The sequence below is a fragment of the Schistocerca serialis genome, chromosome 1 (assembly GCF_023864345.2).
Source record: "Schistocerca serialis cubense isolate TAMUIC-IGC-003099 chromosome 1, iqSchSeri2.2, whole genome shotgun sequence".
NCBI lineage: Eukaryota > Metazoa > Arthropoda > Insecta > Orthoptera > Acrididae > Schistocerca > Schistocerca serialis.
In genome coordinates, this window is record NC_064638.1 from 691,908,216 (window position 1) to 691,930,326 (window position 22,111).

At 43.6% G+C, this 22,111-nt stretch overlaps 1 protein-coding gene across 1 annotated transcript in view; it reads left to right on the plus strand.

Annotated features, from left to right (window-relative positions):
- The window catches only part of LOC126425550 (pancreatic triacylglycerol lipase-like), a 239,764-nt gene that overhangs the window by 148,260 nt on the left and 69,393 nt on the right, over positions 1 to 22,111 (plus strand). The window contains exon 7 of the mRNA XM_050088316.1: positions 6,254 to 6,501. Within this exon, the coding sequence (XP_049944273.1) occupies positions 6,254 to 6,501 (248 nt within the window). The remainder of the gene's footprint in view (positions 1 to 6,253; positions 6,502 to 22,111) is intronic.

A 22,111-nucleotide genomic window follows, 5' to 3' on the forward strand; every position in this document is an offset into this window, starting at 1 on the left:
AGAAAATATGGCATGATCGGCACTGAAGTGGGTAGGCGAACCATCGTTGAGGAGTCACAAATCAAAGTATGTAATAAGTCGGTCAATTAGAAGACCTCTACCACTTTGACAGTGGCATTCTCCACACGAGGTGGTGTGCATTGAAGTCCCAAGGAAGAGGTACGGGGGCGGGTGTTGCTGTAGTAAGGTAGGCAGGTCAACATCAGAAAATGGCCTACCTGGACGGACATAGACACTGCAGATGGTGATCGCAGGGGTCGTACACGCTCGTACCGCTGTTGCTTCAAGGTTGGTACGGAGGGGGTTCCAGTCACTAATGACATTGGTGCGAACCAAAGTGCAGACCCCTACAGTTGCTATTTTGGGGCCGGAATGGTTGTGACAGAATGCTCGATAGTTGCGAAACGTTGGAGATGTCATCAAGGGAGTGATTTGATGATGAGCAATACAGAAAACAGAGTGGATTATCATGTGGCGAATGTTCCTCTTAGACGTAAGGAAGCTGAGGGGAGGTCATATCACTGTGTAAGTGGTCATCACCGATGAGGATGGGGTGATGCTCATAAATAAGACGTCAGACTCAAGTTGCAAGGGGGAGATGGCTCCTCTGGGGGCACTGGCAAGGCCTTGTCCTGGGACCTACTCTTTTCCAGGTTGAGGAGGGCAGAGCACACTGGGAGAGCAGGCTTCTGCAAGATCCGGAACTGAAAGAGAGCAGGTGAGCTTGGGGCACACAGACAGTGTGTCCAGTGGCCGAATTGTAGTAGCAGGCCTCTGGCCTGAGGGCTACTGGGGAGTTGGAAGGGTCCTGGGGGGTGCCCTATCAGTGGAGATGCCAAAGAAGGGGGCACTGTTTCGGCCATGGAGGGGGAGCGGCACCCAGAGGAGAGGGCATTGGAACCGCAGGGGGGGGGGGGGAGAGGAGAAGGGAATGGGGCAGGGGTATGGAAGAGGTAGGAGGGGAAAGGATACAACAGAGGCAAAATATCGACACAGGGTGGAATCGGTCATATTTTTGACGAGCCTCAGTGTAACCTTGGCCTTCTCTGGGAGGGTGTCCCCTCGAAAGTCAGAAAAAGGCACTAGTATGAGTATGGTTGTCTTTATGACCCTTCTGCCCCCTCGAACAAAATGCACGCTGCATCGCTCTAGATTAGCCAAGAGTTCCTAATCAGTTTGCAGGATGAGGTCCCTATGAAAAATCACTCCCTGGACGGCATTACGAGACTTGTGAGGAGTAATAGAAACTGTGGCATCGCTACGACGATCACAAGCACAAAGAGATGCAGACTGGGCAGCAGAAGAGGCTTTGATCAACAGGGAGCCTGACCACATCCTAATGACAGACTACTTCAACAAACTTGTCCTCGATATTCTCCACAAAAAACAACAGGTTTTTATTGGAAAATGTGTCCCCATTTGTCCTAGTACGGATCAGGTATTGGGAAAAGTGTTTCATCCCAAGACGGCGAGCCTGGCTCTCCTCCTAGGGTTTAACCAGGAAAAGGAAGGCTGCAGAGTCATGAGAAGCATCATTCAATGACCTGCTACTACTCTAAGGCCAGATTTTTGCAGCTTGATACGCCTCATGCTCCAAGCATCCGCCCTGATACCATCCTCTCTTATCAGTGGCTCCCCCCATGAGCGCCACCCAGCCACAGCAAGGGCTCTCTGGCACAGCAGCCATTTCCGAGAGTTTCCAAGCTCCAGAACGACAGGCAACCACTCCTTGGCATACTTGAGGAGACAACAGCTCAGGTACCAGTAGTGCACTCCCTGTGTTGTCAGGGGGATGGTTTCATAACAACCCCACCACAAGGACTGGCTACACGTACTGGTAACCTAGCGGGGTAGAGGGGGTCTCCGGCGAGGAAGAAAGAGCGGAAGGAAGAAGGGGAGAGAAATCGACGCTGTAGACGCTAGGAAAGAAGTTTTTCACGAAATAGTTTTCGATGAACGTAGAAAATTTAGAAGTGGAGGTCAGACCCAAAGGAGGACCAAAAACGCCAGAAAGGATGAAAGAAAAAACCGTCAGAAATACAGGGAACGAGATGGATAGCCAGGTCGACGTAAATAAGAAAACCGAGAGAGAGGAAGGAGGGAGCAGCGGGGAAGTAATGAGGATGAGGAGGGAGGGGTACAGTGAAGGAAATGCAGCCGAGGGAGGAAGACTGGGCTGCAATAGCTCGGGGCCCCGTGTGCGCCATGCATGAACTCACGAATGAACCTGGAGAACGTTACTAGCCATCATGTGTACTCCTAACTGTGAAACATGGAGGATGATATGTTACAGTCAAGGGGTGTTTTGCGTGGTTGGTGTGTTGTCCCATTATTGCACTTACGAAAAGGCTAAATGCAGAACGATATCAAGACATTTTATAGCATTGTGTATTACATACACTAGAGGGAAAGTTAGGATATGTGACAGAGTGCATCAGCATGAGAGAGCACCTTGTCATAAAGCAGCATCTGTGAGGTAACGGTTTGTGGGCAATAACACTGCTGAAATGGACTGACCTGCCAACAGTTCTGACTTGAAACCAGTGGAACGCCTATGGGCTGAGCTCAATACCTTTCCCAATTTCGGCTCTTGAGGACGAATGTGCTGTTATTCCTCCAGAGACTGACACCTCATTACAGTGTCCCCAGCAGACAACAAATCATCATAAAGGCGAAGGTGGATAGACACCATAGTATCATCTGCTAACTGGTGTCCGTATACTTGTGATCAGACACTGAATCTTACACATCACTGTTGTTCACAGTCCTCTCAGCTACTCATTGCCTGGTCGTCCTGTTGCTCATAACAAATAATGTAGTATTTTCGATACATAGTGTAGTTCTCTCTCAAACATTAACAAAATACTTAGAAACAAAAAGTATTGTCTGTCATATTATACTTCCCAATATTTCCTTAGCATTTTAAGTCTTTAACATAACAAGTGAAAACATATCACTGAAAAGTAAAAATAAAATAAAAATTATGCACAGGCAATACAAAAACTGCACAAGACAGCTGGAACTGGAGGTTACTTTTATACATTTGGCATTTGGCATGTACTGGGTGATCAAAAAGTCGGTATAAATTTGAAAACTGAATAAATCACGGAATAATGTAGATAGAGAGGTACAAATTGACACATGCTTGGAATGACATGGGGTTTTATTACAACCATAAAAATACAAAAGTTCACAAAATGTTCGACAGATGGTGCTTCATCCGATCAGAATAGCAATAATTAGCATAACAAAATAAGACAAAGCAAACATGATGTTCTTTACAGGAAATGCTCAACATGTCCACCATCATTCCTCAACAATAGCTGTAGTCGAGGAATAATTTTGTGAACAGCACTGTAAAGCATGTCCGGAGTTATGGTGAGGCATTGGCGTCGGATGTTGACTTTCAGCATCCCAAGAGATGTCGGTCGATCACGATACACTTGTGGTTTCAGGTGACCCCAAAGCCAATAATCGCACGGACTGAGGTCTGAGGACCTGGGAGGCCAAGCATGACGAAAGTGGCGGCTGAGCACACGATCATCACCAAACGACGCGCGCAAGAGATCTTTCACGCGGCTAGCAATTTTTTTGGTTGTAATAAAACCCCATGTCATTACAAGCATGTGTGTCAATTTTTAACTCTCTATCTACATTATTCCGTGATTTATTAAGGTTTCAAATTTATACTGACTTTTTGATCATCCAGTAATTAGATGTTTTAAGGTGAACTGTGCAATAAACTGAGCAAGAGAAAAGAAATTATGTACAATAAGGTCGAATTTACTATGTCATTACACAAGGATGGCAAAGAAATTCGAAAATCAGATGAATGGGGGGGATAGTGTCTTGAAAGAGTTTTTAAGATGAACATCAACGAGAGTTAAACAACGATAATGGCATGTTGCCGCATTAAATGAGGCGATTTTGAGGGAATAACGTTAAGCAATGAGACAGGTCTCGCTGTTCGGTCAGTAAAATAAAGGTAACGGTGACAGAAATAGAGAGCACGTAGAATTCACATCGGCAGTAGTAAGAAAAACGTTTCCGAAAGAGACGAATTTGTTGACATTGAATACAAACTTATATGTCAGGAAACCTTTTACTAAAATATTTGTCTGAAGTGTAGCCTTATGCAGAAATGGAAAGTGGGAGGCAAACAGTTCAGAGAAGAAGAGAATGTAAGCTTTTGAAATGTGGTGTTACAGAAGAACACTGGAGATTAGATGAGTGTATCATATAGGTAATAATGAGGTACTGAATGAAATTGTGAGAGAGAAGAAATTTGCGACGCATACTCACTAGGGGAAAGAATTGGTTGATAGAACAGGTCGGGAGGTGACGTGCACGGAGAATAACGTGACCGGTAGATGCGCAATCAGCACGGCACGTGTGGCAAGAGCGGCTCTGTCAGGGAAATGCCGAGCGCCGAAGTGGAAGTGCCGGTCTAAACTAAAACCTATGATCACACTTCTTGTAAATGTTAAGTGCAGTCCCTCCACGCAGACACCTGCATGGTGACCATTCAGCAAGATCTACTGTTATCTCTGCTTTCGTTAGTATCTAAAAACCAGAAATTTGTTTTCATGTTGCTTGTTAACTGTTTATATTTTTCAGAGAAGCGTCATGGGTGGCAAATTTTGACTAAAATCTATATTTCTTTTGTTGTCATGTTAAAATACGCTTCCTTTGTCAAAACGCAGCGGAGTTTACAGAATATCACGTCACGAACATTTTTTGGAGACGCAACTGCGAGAAAATTCTGAAATAGTGGTTTATTAAGTTAATTAAGTGAGGAACTGAGCAAATGTAAGGTCAATAGCTTATGAGAAAACACATTCTCTATACAAAAATAAACGTGCCAATATTTCCATTTATGTTGTTTCAAAACCGACAGCGTTTCTCGTTTCAACAGCTATCGATGGCCCGTAAAAATTACATTATTTCATTGAAAAAAAAAAAAAAAAATCTGACGTTAGTGGAATAATGCGGCAGGTAATGAAGTTTTACATAACAACCACCTGGAAAAATACTCTCCTCTTAGCGTCCTGTCATTTGTCAATATCACATTTCGGTATCTCAAACCGTTTATGAAATATAAGGAATGCTGTTGATATCTCATTCTGGCCGTATTGGTGGCGCGGCCGGCGGGATGGCCGAGTGCTTCTAGGCGCTACAGTCTGCAACCGCGCTACCGCTACGGTCGCAGGTTCGAATCCTGCCTCGGGTATGGATGTGTGTGATGTCCTTAGATTAGTTAGGTTTAAGTAGTTCGAAGTTATAGGGGAATGATGAGTTCAGAAGTTAAGTCCCATAGTGCTCAGAGCCATTTGAACCGTTTCGCTGGCGCGTGCTATCGCAAATGAGTATGCTACATCAGTTCAATTTTCTCGAGATTAGTGACAGAAACATCCACTGAAGTCGAAAGGAAAACTAAATTTCATATCATGTAATGTACACCAAATGCAATATCATAGCAACCTTAATTTTTCATTGCAAACTTTTTGGAATTTCGCTAAATGTCTTACCTAAATGCAAATACCACACCCCACTAACGAAATGAAGGCCACGTCGTTATGAAGCTGATATATGAATCTTTAAGCAACGCAAAAATGAATTTCCTGTATCTAATACTTTCTGTAAAATCGTTTGAGAAATACTGCAGGACGTTCGTCCCGACGCAGTCGTCGCCGACCATCGAAAGCCAGCAAACAATGTCGGCCTCCTCTTCTGAACAAACGAATGAATTCGCTCAGCACTTTGGTGCATTGGCCACTATATTCTGCACGTACTCTACCAAGGAACTGTCAGTTTGATAGTGGAAACAAGTGGGAGAGGGGGGGGGGGGGGCGGGAGTTATCGTGGAGACAAAGGTTTGAATACAGTAAGCAAGTATGAATGGATGTTGGTGGCAGCTGCCATGCAAGGATGAAGAGGCTTGCGCAGGACAGACTAACACTGAATATTACAATAGGAGCGATTAAGTGGTGAAAGTGATAACAGTGGCCGAGCGGTTCTAGGCGCTACAGTCTGGAACCGAGGGAACGCTACGGTCGCAGTTTCAAATCCTTTCTGGCATGGATGTGTCTGATGTCCTTAGGTTAGTTAGGTTTAAGTAGTTCTAAGTTCTAGGAGACTGATGACCTCAGCAGTTAAGTCCCATAGTGCTCAGAGCCATTTGTTAACAGTTGCCCGGTGATGCACGTGGCAGCCTCGTCATTAATCCGCTGCGACTGCGTGCTGCCTGCCACAGGTCTGGGCATGCGGCAGCCGGTGGGCCACCTGGACTTCTTCCCGAACGCGGGCCGCTACCAGCCGGGCTGCGAGCTGTGGAAGGTGCCGGAGGCGGCGCTCAGGAAAGGCGTCCGGGGTGTCGTGTCGGCCGCCGCCGACTTCACCGTGTGCTCGCACTCGCGCGCGCCCAGCCTCTTCACCGAGTCCATCAACTCGCACTGCCGCTTCCTCGCCTTCCGCTGCGCCTCCTACATGGCTTTGCACTTGGTGAGCTGCTCTTCCTACACCCGAATACGCTGACAGAAAAAAAAAATCACGACACTTAAAAAAGATAATGTACAGCAATGAAATTTCGGGAATCCATTTGTCAAGGTAACATACACTACTGACCATTAAAATTGCTACACCACGAAGATAACGTGCAACAGACGCGAAATTTAACCGACAGGAAGAATTTGCTGTGATATGCAAATGATTAGCTTTTCAGAGCATTCGCACAAGGTTCGCGCCGGTGGCGACACCTACAACGTGTTGACATGAGGAAACTTTCCAACCGATTTCTCTTACACAAACAGCAGTTGACCGGCGTGGCCTGGTAAAACGTTGTTGTGATGTCTCGTGTCAGGAGGAGAAATGCGTACCATCACGTTTCCGACTTTGATAGCGATTGCGGTTTTTCGTATCGCGAGATTGCTGCTCGCGTTGGTCGAGATCCAATGACTGTTAGCAGAATTTGGAATCGGTGGGTTCAGGGGGGTAATACGGAACGCCGTGCTGGATCCCAACGGCCTCGTATCATAAGCAGTCGAGATGAAAGGCATCTTATCCGCATACCTGTAACGGATCGTGCAGCCACGTCTCGATCCCTGAGTCAACAGATAGGGACGTTTGCAAGACAACCACCATCTGCACGAACAGTTCGACCACGTTTGCAGCAGCACGGACTATCAGCTCGGAGACCATGGCTGCGGTTGCCCTTGGCGCTGCATCACAGACAGGAGCGCCTGCGGTGGTGTACACGACGACGAACCTGGGTGCACGAATGGCAAAACATCATTTTTTCCGATGCATCCAGGTTCTGTTTACAGCATCATGATGGTCACATCCGTGTTTGGCAACATCGCTGTGAACGCACATTGGTAGCGTGTATTCGTCATCGCCATACTGGCGTATCACCCGGCGTGATGGTATGGGGTGCCATTGGTTACACGTCTCGCTCATTTCTTGTTCGCATTGACGGCACTTTGAACAGTGGACGTTACATTTCAGATGTGTTACGACCCTTGGGTCTACCCTTCATTCGCCCGCCACGGTGGTCTACCGGTTCTAGGCGCTCAGTCCGGAGCCGCGCGACTGCTACGATCGCAGGTTCGAATCCTGCCTCGGGCATGGATGCGTGTGATCTCCTTAGGTTAGTTAGGTTTAAGTAGTTCTAAGTTCTAGGGGACTGATGACCACAGATGTTAAGTCCCATAGTGCTCAGAGCCATTTGAACCATTTGAACCCTTCATTCGATCCCTGCGAAACCCTACATTTCAGCAGGATAATGCACGACCGCATGTTACTGGTCCTGTAAGGGCCTTTCTGGATACAGAAAATGTTAGACTGCTGCCCTGGCCAACACATTCTCCAGATTTCTCACCAACTGAAAACGTCTGGTCAATGATGTCCGAGCAACTGGCTCGTCACAATACGTCAGTCACTACTCTTGATGAACTGTGGTATCTTGTTGAAGCTGCATGGGCAGCTGTACCTGTACACGCCATCCAAGCTCTGTTTGACTCAATGCTTAGTCGTATCAAGGCCAGAGGTGGTTGTCCTGGGTACTGATTTCTCAGGATCTATGCACCGAAATTGCGTGAAAATGTAATCACATGACAGTTCTAGTGTAATATATTTGTCCAATGAATACCCGTTTATCATCTGCATTTCTTCTTGGTGTATCAATTTTAATGGCCAGTAGTGTATTTAAGAGATTAACATTGCAAGACTACAGGTTAACCATTTCAGGCCAGAATATTTTATTGAAAACGAAAAACTTATTTATTTGGTAATGTTCTTAGGTGGTTTTTTTAATGATTCTAGACGCAAGATTTATAAAAATGTGATCCCCTTTTCAAAACGTACTTTGTACACTTGCTTCATTTTATGGACTAAAATAACTAATTATGTAATATTCTCCATTGTAATAAATAGTAAAATGATTATTCAACAATTAACACGCAAAATAAAAATATTCAGTTACACAATGCAATACAGCGAACCAACAACAGCTATGTGTTCTGGTGGTCACGAGGTGCCGCGCACTGTTACATTCACTTTCTGATATTTTCATAGTGATGCCAAACGCTTGTCAGTATTTGCGCATGATGAAATGAAAAGTTTGAGCATAAAAAATATGTACCTCAGATTTTCATTGGGAAAACGTGTATTCATTGTGTTGTGCAGGTGCTGTATTTCAGTTTGTGGGATGGAGTTTCATGCCTGTTGCACTTGATCGTTCAATACAGGGACGGTTAATGATGGTTGTGCATGTTTCTGGAGTTGCCGTCCGATGATGCCCCATATGTGCTCGACTGGAGACAGATCTGGTGGTCAAGCAGTCCGAGGCAACATGTCACCACTGTGAAGCATGTTGTGTTACAACAGCGGTGTGTGGGCGATCGTTATCCTGTTGAAAAATACCGGATGGAATGCTGTCCATTACTGGCAGAACAGGTCGAATCACTAGACTGACGTACAAATTTTCAGCCAGGGTGCGTGGGATAACCAAGAGAGTGCTCCTGCTGTTACACGAAATGGCATCTCAGATCGGAACTCCAGGTGTAGGTTCAGTGTGTGTAGCACACAGCTTGCCCTCTTCTAAACAACACACGGCCATCACTGCCACAGAGGCAGAACCAGCTTTCATTAGAAAACACAACAGACCTCCATTCTGCCCTCCAACGAGGTTCGCTTGACACCCCTAAAGTGGCAAATGACGGCGGTTTAGGGCCATTGGAATGCACGCTACGCGGCGTTTGGCTACTGCTTTCCTTGAAGAAAAGGTACGAACCAGCAAACAAAAGACAAACCTAAAAGTCTACTACTTCTACGTCTACACTCAGAAAACCACCTTATACAGTGCGGCGGGGGGTATCTTGTGCATCACTGTCACTTTCCGTGTTTCCTGGTCTAGTCACAAATAGTATACATGATTAAAGATTGTTGATAACCCTTCGCTTCAGCACGAAACTTTGTAATTTTACCTCTAGGGCCTTTTGCGAAATATACATTGAGGGAAGCAATGTTTTTGTTGACTCCTCAAGGAAAACACGGTCACGGAATTTTAACAGTAGAGCACAACGTAAAGCACAACACCTCTCTTCTAGCGTCTATCAGTGGAGTTCGATGAGGATTTTCGTGAAGTTTTCGAGCTTACTAAACGAACCTGTCACGTAGCGTGTTGCTCTCCTTTGGCTTTTCTCTGCTTCTTCTATCAATCCTGATTGGTATGTGTGTTATGCTGACGAGCAATATTCGAACATCGATCTGTGAGAGCTTTGTAAGCGCCCTCCTTTAGGTATTTCCAACAATTTATGTGCAAAATGTTACATTTATTTGTGCAGAGGATCAACTGTAGACCCCTTCTCCCAGCATCGATCTGCAGGTGTTCCTGCATTTCATTACACTTCTCTGGCGTCTTTCTTTTATGTAAGAGCATCATACACGAACAACCTCATGAAGCTTCTTCCACTAGGTCGTTTATAAATACAGTCCATAATAATCGTCCTATAAAGGGCTCTATATGTCTGTTATTATTCGTACTCATACAGGTAGAGCTAGATATTTAAGAAATGTGAGGAAATACTAACCTTACGACTTATCTTAGAAGAAAGATTAAGAAAAGGCAAACCTACGTTTCTAGCATTTGTAGACTTAGAGAAAGCTTTTGACAATGTTAACTGGAATACTCTCTTTCAAATTCTGAAGGTGGCAGGTATAAAATACAGGGAGCGAAAGGCTATTTACAATTTGTACAGAAAGCAGATGGCAGTTATAAGAGTCGAGGGGCATGAAAGAGAAGCAGTGGTCGGGAAAGGAGTGAGACAAGGTTGTAGCCTCTCCCCGATGTTATTCAATCTGTATATTGAGCAAGCAGTAAAGGAAACAAAAGAAAAATTCGGAGTAGGTATTAAAATTCATGGAGAAGAAGTAAAAACTTTGAGGTTCGCCGATGACATTGTAATTCTGTCAGAGACAGCAAAGGACTTGGAAGAGCAGTTGAACGGAATGGACAGTGTCTTGAAAGGAGGATATAAGATGAACATCAACAAAAGCAAAAGGAGGATAATGGAATGTAGTCAAATTAAATCGGATGATGCTGAGGGAATTAGATTAGGAAATGAGACACTTAAAGTAGTAAAGGAGTTTTGCTATTTAGGGAGTAAAATAACTGATGATGGTCGAAGTAGAGAGGATATAAAATGTAGACTGACAATGGCAAGGAAATCGTTTCTGAAGAAGAGAAATTTGTTAACATCCAGTATTGATTTAAGTGTCAGGAAGTCGTTTCTGAAAGTATTTGTATGGAGTGTAGCCATGTATGGAAGTGAAACATGGACGATAACTAGTTTGGACAAGAGGAGAATAGAAGCTTTCGAAATGTGGTGCTACAGAAGAATGCTGAAGATAAGGTGGGTAGATCACGTAACTAATGAGGAGGTATTGAATAGGATTGGGGAGAAGAGAAGTTTGTGGCACAACTTAACTAGAAGAAGGGATCGGTTGGTAGGACATGTTCTGAGGCATCAAGGGATCACCAATTTAGTATTGGAGGGCAGCGTGGAGGGTAAAAATCGTAGAGGGAGACCGATAGATGAATACACTAAACAGATTCAGAAGGATGTAGGTTGCAGTAGGCACTGGGAGATGAAGAAGCTTGCACAGGATAGAGTAGCAAGGAGAGCTGCATCAAACCAGTCTCAGGACTGAAGACCACAACAACAACAACAACAATGATGGGATAAAAGAAATTATTCTGATACTTAAGGAGACGAAAATTTAATTGTGACTGGGGACTGGAATTCGATAGTAGGAAAAGGAAGAGAAGGAAATATAGTAGGTGAATATAGACTCAAATGAAAGAGGAAGCCGCCTAATAGAATTTTGCACAGTGCATAATTTAATCATCGCTAACACTTGGTCTATGAATCGTAAAAGAAGGTTGCATACATGGATGAGACCTGGAGACACTGGAAGGTTTCAGATTGATTATATAGTGGTAAGACAGAGCTTTAGGAAACAGATTTTAAACTGTAAGACATTTCCAGGAGCAAATGTGGGCTCTGACCACAATTTATTGGTTATGAACTGCAGATTAAAACTGAAGAAATTGCAAAAAGTAGGAAATTAAGGAGCTGGGATCTGGATAAGTTGAAAGAACGAGTGGTTATTGAGGGTTCCAGAGACAGCATTATGCAACATTTGACTAGAACTCAAGAAAGGAATACAGCAGAAGGCGAATGGGCAGTTTTAGGAGATAAAATGGTGAAGGTAACAGAGGATCAAATAGGTAAAAAGATAAAGGCAGTAGAAATCCTTGGATCATACAAGATATATTAAATTCAACTGATGAAGGGAGAAAATATAAAAATTCAGCCAATGAAGCAAGTGAAAGGGAATAGAAACGTTTAAAAAATGTGATTGACAGGAGGTAGAAAATGGCTAAGCAGGAATGGCTAGAGAACAAATGCAAGGATTTAGAACTATATTTGTCTAGGGGAGAGATAGATACCGAGTACAGGAAAATGAAAGAGACATTTGAGAGAAAAGAGCGGCAGCTATACGAATACCAAGAGCTGAGATGGAAAATTAGTCCTAAGCAAAGAAGGGAAAGCTAGAAGGTGGAAGAAGTATATAGTGGGTCTATACAAGGGAGATAAATCTGAAGGCTATGTTATAGAAAGGGAAGTGGATGTAGATGCAGATGAAATGAGAGATCTGGTCCTGCGAGAAGAATTTGACAGAGCCCTGAAAGATGTGTGTCAAAACAAGATCCTAGGAGTAGACATATTACTGATAGCCTTGCAGATTCAGCGATGGCTTAATAAGAATGTTATAATTCGACTCGACAAAAAGCAGTTACTGACAAGTGTCAAAATTACTGAACTATCAGTTTAATAAGTCATGATTGCAAAATATTGACACGAGTTCCTTGCAGAAGAGTGGACAAACTGGTAGAAGCCGATCTCGGGGAACATGAACGTGGGTTCCGGTGAAATGTAGGAACATGTGAGGCAATACTGACCCTACGACTTATCTTAGAAGATAGGTTAAGGACAGACATATCTACTTTTATGTATTTGTAGGCCTACAGAAAGCTTTTGTGAATGATGACTGGAATTCACTCTTTCAGATTCTGGAGGTAGCAGGGGTAAAATACAGGGAGCGAAAGGCAACTTGTACAGAAACGAGATGGAAGTTGTAAGAGTTGACGGTCATGAGAGGGAGCAGTGGTTGAGAAAGTAGTGAGACAGGGTTGTAGCCTATCACTGATGTTATTCAATCTGTACGCTGAGCAAGCAGTAAAGAAAACCAAACAAAAATTTGGAGTGGGAATTAAAGTCCAAGGAAAATAAATAAAAACCTTGAGATTTGCCGATGACATCGTAATTCTGTCAGAGACTGCAAACGACTTGGAAGAGCAGTTTAACGGAATGGACAGTGCCTTGAATGGAAGATATATGGTGAATATCAACAAAAGCAAGACATGGATAATAGAATATAGTGGAATTAAACTGGGTGATGCTGAGGGAATTAGATTAGCAAACTAGACACTTTAGGTAGTAGCTAGGTTTTGCTATTTGGGCACCAAAATATCTAACGATGACCGAAGTAGCATATGAAATATAGACTGGCAATGGCAAGAAAAGCGTTTCTGAAGAAGAGAAATTTGTTAACATCGAATATTGACTTAGATGTTCGGAAGTCTTTGATTAAGGTATTTGTTCGGAGTGTAGCCTTGTATTGAAGTGAAACGTGGACGATAAACAGTTTAGACAAGAAGAGAATAGAAGCTTTCGAAATATGGTGCAACAGAAGAATGCTGAAGATTACTTGGGTAGGTCACGTAACTAATGAGGAGGTATTGAATAGAACTGGGGTGACAAGAAATTTGTGGCAAACCTTGACTAAAAGAAGGGATCGATTGATAGAACACATTCTCTGACATGAGGAAACAACAAAGAATTGGAGGGAAGTGTCGGAGGTATTAATTGTTGAGGGAGACCAAGAGATAAATACAGTAAGAAGAAATTACAATGAAATGAATACACATAGCTGCATACCGCTGTTGATATAAGTCAACGAGGACAGTTGAAAATGTGTGCCCCGACCCGGGATTACCTGCTTACATGGCAGACGCTCTATCCATTTTTTTTATCTCATTTTGTTCGTTTTCGTTCGTTACATCTGCTCGTGGCGGACGTCGCAGGACATCCGATTCAGTTCGTCGTTGATCCATTAACTCAGTTTTTCTTTTTTTTTTTTTTTTATTACGGAGGGCAGGTAACCCTCTCACCGAACACTCCGAGTTACCGTGCCCACCAAGGACACAGAGGATAGTGCGACTGCAGGGACCTATCTCTGGTACGCCTCCCGTGAGACCCACATTCCCAACTTACTGTCCTGCACTATATTCATAGTGCCCCTGCCTATCATACTCATTACTCGCGGCTTTTTGCCGATTCCCGTAAGAGTTCGGGCACTATTCGTGCATTCGCACAGAAGAAGATGGTCAAATGACCGGTGAGCTTTATATATATATGAAGATGGTGTCTGTTCTGTCGGACATGTCCGAAGAATAGTAGAATTATATGTAGTTTTATTACCCAGAACAATCGTTCAGAATATGGAGTGTTAATTATTATGTAGGAAGATTTATTAGGAGACAAGTCCTGTTTTGTGTATTTTATTATTTGCGTCAGGTATTCCACCTGGTGTCCGTGCCGTTCCAAGAGAGTTGAAGGCAAACTTGGATTCTTGACGGGCAAAGTAGTCAAAGGCGGCAAAGAGTCTTCTGCGCCAGTCACGCTGGCAAGGAATATCCCTGACCAGAAGTTGGTATCAACAATGTATATATGTATGAATTGAAAAAAGGCTTGTTATTCGTTATCCAGAAGGCCTAATGTAAAAAGATACTTATCTGTGTTGTATTTAAAGGCACATTAAAAGCCTTACGAGATCGGAGCTGCCAAATCCTGGTTTTTAGTAAAACAATCTACAGATAAAAAGAGTCATAATAAGCGGGGGTTCGCAGACTACTCCGAAATGAAGATCACAAAGCGGTAACTTAAAATATAAACGAACACTCGCACTTTTCATTATTTCCATAGGCGTACTGACATCGACGTGAAGGCGATCAATAACCTTAAATTCAATTACATAATAATAAAGGCATCTGCTTTTCTAAACGGTGTGTAGCTCAGTCTGTAAATGTTTTGAAATCCTCTTTGAGGAACCCAATTCACTACGAAATAATAAACCAGCATGTGGAGGACGGCGACCAGGCTAGCTGCGCGGTCTAACGCGCTGCTTCCCGAGCTGGAAAGCATGCCAGTCCCCGGCACGAAACCGCCCGGCGGATTTGTGTCGAGGTCCGGTGTGCCGGCCAGCCTGTGGACAGTTTCTAAGGAGGTTTCCATCAACCTCACGAATCCGGGCTGGTTCCCCTTATTCCGCCTCAGTTACACTATGTCGGCGATTGTTGCGCAACACTGTCTCCACGTACGCGTTCACCGTGACTACTCTACCACACCCCTGCTTCAATACACAACACACACAATGTGGAGGACATCTGACTGAAACTTAACTCTCGGTATACATTGATCAACCAGAACATTATGACCACCTACCTAGCAACTGGTATGTCCATCTTTGGCGCGGATAACAGCGGCGATGCGTCGTGGTAGCAGGAGGAAGTTGGCACCACATCTGCACACACAAGTCACCTAATTATCACAAATTCCAGGGAGGGGGCAATGAGTCATGACGTCACGTTCAGTCACATCCCAGATGTGTTTGTTTGATCGTGTTCAGATATGGCGAGTTGCAGGGGGGGGGGGGGGGTAGCACATCATTTGGAACTTGCCACTGTGTTTCTCTAATCACTCCTTCATGCTCCTTGCCTTGTGACATGACGCATTATCTTGTTGAAAAATGCCGCTGCCGTTTGGAAACATGATCGTCGTGAAGGGGGTATAAGTGGTCTGCAACCAGTGTACGATACTTCTTGGCCGTCATGCTGCCTTGCACGAGCTCCATTGTGTAACACGACAGCCTATTGTAAAGAGAGGAGACACTAATTCAATCACAGACTTCAATCACAAACACGCGACCGCGGACGGAAAAACGACGGCTAACATCGGGTCATATTCGTGTTGACACCTGAAATCAGCTTGACAGCAGCACGTGGGAGGTCAGTCTCACATTATGCTCCACAGATGGCGTTGTCTCTGGACTTCCACAGAACGCTAAAGTGACCCCCAGGCCGGGAAAACCCGTCCGTTGGGCAGCAGAATGGCTGCTTGTTTCTCATGGCCGCTTTCCGCGCGCGGTGCAAAATTAAAACTTGCCCCAAAATTTAAAAAAAAATATTGAGACATATGTGTCACTGAAGAGCCACTAGGCTCATCTGAAGCGGAAGAGATGGACGATTACGCTTGTGAAGACGCGCCATCGATATCCGCATTAGTTTATAAGTTATTGTAAGCTAAATGTTATAAATAATTCATGAGGTGAATAGCTCATCAACGCATTAGGCGACTGTAATAGTCGACGTACCGACAGTATCACAGATTTTAATGAGAGGCCGAAAAGTGGATTTCACGCAAGTAAAAACAGCTTTTCTTACCAAATAAATAGAGAAACATTAAAAGCAGCGGCTGTACTGTAAACAGTAGATACATAGGGAATTATCTAACGTATAGTGTAAATTATTTGTCAATATTTACAAATATAAATTCAAAAACAGAGGAAAACCATAGAAATTATCGTTTATGAATGAATTATGGTTGATAAAAGAAAACCGATAACAGCACAATATTTCTCGGAAAATTTCCTAGTTATTTGATGCATCACATATGTATAAAAAGTTAAAAATAAGAAGCAATTTTCACATTCAGTAGTTTAACTGACTTCAGTGGTGTCCCACTGAAGTTCCCTGGTGAGCAGCGAAGATTTGGAGGGTGTCTGCGTTTGGACGCTATTAGAGACGGTCAGGCTGTCTTAGTCTGTCTTAGGAGAACGTTTTCTCTGATGAGCGGTGAAATAGTCGCTGGTTCCCGTATATGGCTTATTCAGAGTTCCTACTTCCGGACATAGAAAATTTTTCGGCATCTCATGGACTTGTTAGTTTTCGAGTTGCGTGTGTGAGTTGGCGCCCAGTAGAGGAAGCGTAGACAAACTTGTAAGTTCAGCCACATTTACTGAAGTGTTAGCCCAAAACACTGTCATGTGTGGGTAAGTATTTTCGTGCGGTAGCACTTGGGGTCTCCGAGTTGATGTAGAACTTGTGAACCGTTTAGAACTTTGATTTTCGGTGAGTTGAGGAGAGAGATTGTATTTTATTTCGTCATCCACACCATACGCACATTCCCATACAAACCGTACGGTCGCAACAGGACTCATGGACGCCCACATGAATGGTCCCCAGAGCATAATGAAGCTGCCGCCAGCTCGTCCCCGTCCTGCAGCAGAGGTATCAAAGAGCTGTTCCCCTGGAAGACGACAGATCGCGCCCTACCATCGGCAAGATGAAGAAGGTATCGGGATTTATCAGATCGTGCAACAACGCTCTGCCACTGTGACAACGATCAGTGACGATGGTCACGTGCTCATTTCAGTCGTAGTTGCAATGTTGTGGTGTTGACATGGCACCTACATGGATCGTCACCTGCGGAGGTCCATCGTTAGGAGTGTTCGGTGCACTGTGTGTTCTGACACACTCGTACTCTGCCGCCTATCTAGTTTTACCAGTCTACCCAGCCTATGGCGTCCGACATCTGTAGTGAGGGGTGGTTGCCAAACTCCACGACGCCTGGACGCGGTTTCACCTTGATTTCGCCGCCTGTTAAAGACTCTCACCACAGCACTCGCCGAACAGCCGACAATTTGTGCAGTTTGCGGAATGCTCGTGCCGAGTCTCCGGGTCATCATACTCTCATAATCTGTCCTCGATCAAACTCAGACAGATCGCGCCGCGCGCCTTGCCCATCCTACACACGGACCGCGCGCTCGCTGATACTACATGCACCGTGCGCGTGTCTGACTAGCAGTCATTCCTCGCCAGGCGACGCTGCTGTCGTCTGGACGAGTTTATATCGATAGTAGGTCGGTGGTCATTATGTTCTGGCTGATCAGTCTATATAACATTTTGCAATGCTCCTTTGACATCGAAACATGTTCGAACGAACAGACACTGCGGCGGCGACAGCCGTTATGAAATAAATTAAATGCATTCACAATGCGACTATGGACGACCATCGTCTGTATATTGGAATGACAGCAATGAAAATTTGTGCCAGACTGGGACTCGAAGCCGAATCTCCCGCTTATCGCGAGCAGGCTGTGGAGCTTGCTCGGATAGCCAAATGGTAAGACGACAGCTCGTGGAAAATTCAGGTTCGAGTCCCGGTCAATCATAAAATTTTCATTGTCATTCCATTGTACAGCTGATGGTTTTCCATATTCGCATTGCGAATGCATTTCATGTAAACATTCCGTAGGACACGTTTTAAAATTTTACACACGGCCTTTAAATGTTTTGGATCATCTCACGACGTGCCTTGAGTCATAAAATGGGTTTGTTTGCAGTAAGACTCGTATAAGCACGTTCAGTGCGGCTACTCTTGACGCGGGCGTAGACAGGGGGGAACCGAATTTCGTGGGCCAGTGACGACACGCTCAAACGAGGGGCAATACGTGGTGTTCTCAGACGAGACGTCGTTCTGCTTGCAGCATCACGATGGACGTGTGCGCATCTGGAGGCTTCTAGCAAACCGAACGTCGCCAGATCTACACACAATAACAGTCTCACACACGCACACACGCACGCACGCACACACGCACACACACACACACACACACACACACACACACACACACACACACAAATTATCCCAACGACCTGAATTTGCGTTCCGCCTGACTTGCATGAAGCCCACGTAACTTAGCTTGCTTGCAGATCATCTAATCTCTTTGCGTTCGCCCATACAAAATGGTTATACACAAGAAACAATACAGAACACTGCTCTTTATGACAATCAACTCATGTATAAATTAATACCACAATATTTCCGATATTAGGAAATACATTATTTTGGACGGGACACTCCTTAACGCTTGCAAAATCTACGCTATTACAACAGGTACCATTTCAAAAGTATTACCACACTTATTATTTTCTAAGAAAATTAATATCTGTAATTCTGCCACATGGATCCTTCAATATTCCTTAGTAAAAAGTAAATACTATTTTATGAATAAGGGATTTCACTCAGGATGACACCTAGATCTATGCGGAGTTCAAGTAACCTATTGTGCTTGTTATCTAGCACAAAGTGACACTAAATATCTGAGGTTTTCATGAGGAGCTTCTTGCGCAAATCTTAGGACTTTAAATGAGATGTCATTTTGTTCTGAAATGAATTCTTACTCAACGCCTATAACAATTGCTAAGTGCAGCTTTTGTGCCTGACCGAGACTCAACATGCTAATTTCTGGTAAGTCTGTCTTTTTTCTGGTGGATTAGGACTTTTATCCGGCTACTACTGCCCGTGTCAAGTCGCCAAGTAACCAGGGAAAATGTTGAATTTCTTTTCATTCACAAGAAACGAAGTATGAGCGTGTATAAACTTGAAATAGCGTGACGTTGGGGATTCAATCCGTACACCTAATTGGATTGTTAACTAAGCACAGCCAAATGTTATAACTTGAATTTTTCACCAGTGGCGAGAATCTTTATGTTAAAAAGACGACAAAATTTATTTTTCTTGGCAAGGATTCAAATCCGGCACCTATAGCCGTTGTTTTCTAAGGAGGCATAGACAAACACCGATTTTCTTTCATCATTAGAGAGATGTAGGCATGTCTGACAAAAAATAATGCGACAGGAAGTTGATGCGCTGACTGCGAGTCCAGTCTCATACATATCGTCACGAAGAGACGTTAACTATCGAATCCCTGTTCATCACTAGAGGCATGCTGTGATGGAAAGTTCTGTGCTGACTGGCAATCGAGTTCCCCGCCCACACACACAAACACATACACATACATGTCGCCTTTGTTGGCTGCACACCAAAAGACGGTAACTTTCGAATTCTTTTTCAACGGTAGCTGGGAGTAGCTTATTTGAGCTTCAAATGATCGGATTAAAAATTCGAACATGAAATGATGTGATGCACAGTTTATTGTCTGGCTGAGAGTTGAAACTGGAATCTATCGTTATTGTTGACAACACATTTTTCACCAGTAGTTCAGTGCGCACATGCTAGAGCTTGAAATGAAACTATGAATATTTTTGAGTAGAACCACCAAGTTTTCAACCCCAGATACATGCCTTTCTTGGAGACGTAGAGGACTGTGCCGTCTTGGCGAAAGCACCAATCTGGCCGCTGTGGCCTAGCGGTTCTAGGGGCTTCAGTCTGGAACTGCGCTGCTGTTACGGTCGCAGGTTCAAATTCTGCCTCGGGCATGGATGTGTGTGATGTCCTTAGGTTAGTTAGATTTAAGTAGTTCTAAGTCTAGGGGACTGATGACCTCAGATGTTAAGTCCCATAGTGCTTACAGCCATTTGAACCATTTTGAACCATTTTTTTGAAAGCAACAAAATTAAGGAACTGTATAGTCTCGAGAGGATAAAATTCTGTGAAAGGAGTAATGTGAACTCTAATTCCAGTCCTGCACCAAGATTTTCAAAGTTTCAAGTGGGAATACAGTGGAAGAGGAATGGGTTACTTTGACAGGTGAAATCGTGAACGAAGCGGAGGATCACTTGGGGAGACCGACAAAGCCTAAGAAAAATTCTTGGATATCAAAGGAGATAATCAGTTTAATAGATGAGAGAAGAAAATATAAAAATGCAACAAATGAAGCGGATGAAAGAGAACACAATCGTTTATAAAATGTGATGACAGGAAGTGCAAAATGACTAAGCAGGAATGGCCAGTGGACAAATGTAAGGATTTAGAAGTATATCTCACTAGGCGAAAGATAGATACCACCTACAGGAAAATTAAACAGGTAGAGAATAGGGAAACAGTTGTATGAGTATCAAGAACTCAGATGGAAAACCTGTACTACAAAAATGGTTGAAATGGCTCTGAGCACTATGGGACTTAACATCTGTGGTCATCAGTCCCCTAGAACTTAGAACTACTTAAACCTAACTAACCTAAGGACATCACACACATCCATGCCCGAGGCAGGATTCGAACCTGCAACCGTAGCAGTCGCGCGGTTCCGGACTGAGCGCCTAGAACCGCTAGACCACCGCGGCCGGCCCTGTACTACACAAAGGGGGGAAAGGCGAAAGGGTGACGGAATATACAGAGTGATTAAACAAGGGAAATGAACTTGAAGCCAATATTATAGAAAGGTAAGAGATGAGATGGGACATAAATTATGATACTACGAGATGAATTGCACAGAGCAGTGAAAGGCCTAAGTCGATACAAGGCCCCTGGAGTAGTCGACATTCCGTCACAACCACTGATAGTCTTGGGACGGCCAGCCCTGACAAAGTTATTCCACTAGGTGTGCAAATAATAAGAGACAGGTGAAATACCTTCAGATTTTCAGAAGAATATAATAATTCCAGTACCATAGAAAGCACGTGCTGACAGGTGTGAATGTTACCGAACTATCAGTATAATACTCGTAAGTCATGGTGGCAAAGTACTAACACGAATGGAAAAACTGGTAGAAGCCGACCTCTTGGAAGATCAGTTTGGATTCCAGAGAAATGTATGAGCATGCGAGGCAATACTGACCATACGATTTATCTTAGAAGATAGCATTTGGAGACTTAGGGAAAGCTTCTGACAGTGTTGACTGGATTGACATTTTTGAAAATGGAGGGGTAAAATACGGGGACCGAAAGGCTGTTTATAGCTTATGCAAAAACCAGAAGGCAGTTGTAAGTGTCCAGGGACATGAAAAGGATGCAGTTGTTGAGAAGGGAGTGAGGTGGGGTTATAGTCCATCTAAGATGTTATTCAGTCTGCACACAGAGCAAGCAGTAAAGGAAAGCAAAGAAAACTTGGAGAAGAAATTAAAGTTCAGATAGAAGAAATAAAGAATTTGAGGTTTGCCGATGACAGTATCATTGTGTCACAGACAATAAAGGACTAGAAATAACAACTGAATGGAATACACAGTGTCTTGAAAGGAGGAAATAAAACGAACTTCAAAAGAAGCAAAACAAGGATAATGGAAAGTAGTCGAATTAAATTAGACGATTCTGAGGGAATAAGATTATAAAATGAAACACTAAAAGTAGTAGATGAGTTTGCTATTTGGATAGTATTATTACTGATGATGGCCAAGTAGGGAGGATGTAAAATGTGTTTCTGAAGAAGAGAAATACGTTAACATCGAATATAGGTGTAAGTTTTATGAAGGTTTTATTGACGGTATTTATATGGAATGTATCCAAGAATGGAAGTGAAAGTTGGACGATAAACAATTCAGACTAGAAGAGAATAAAGAGTTTTGAAATGTGGTGCTACAGAAGGATGCCGAAAATTAAGTAGGTAGATCTTGTAACTAAAAATGAGGTTCTGAAAAGAATTAGGGTGAAAAAAGTTTGTGGTACAACGTAAATAAAAGAAGGAATTTG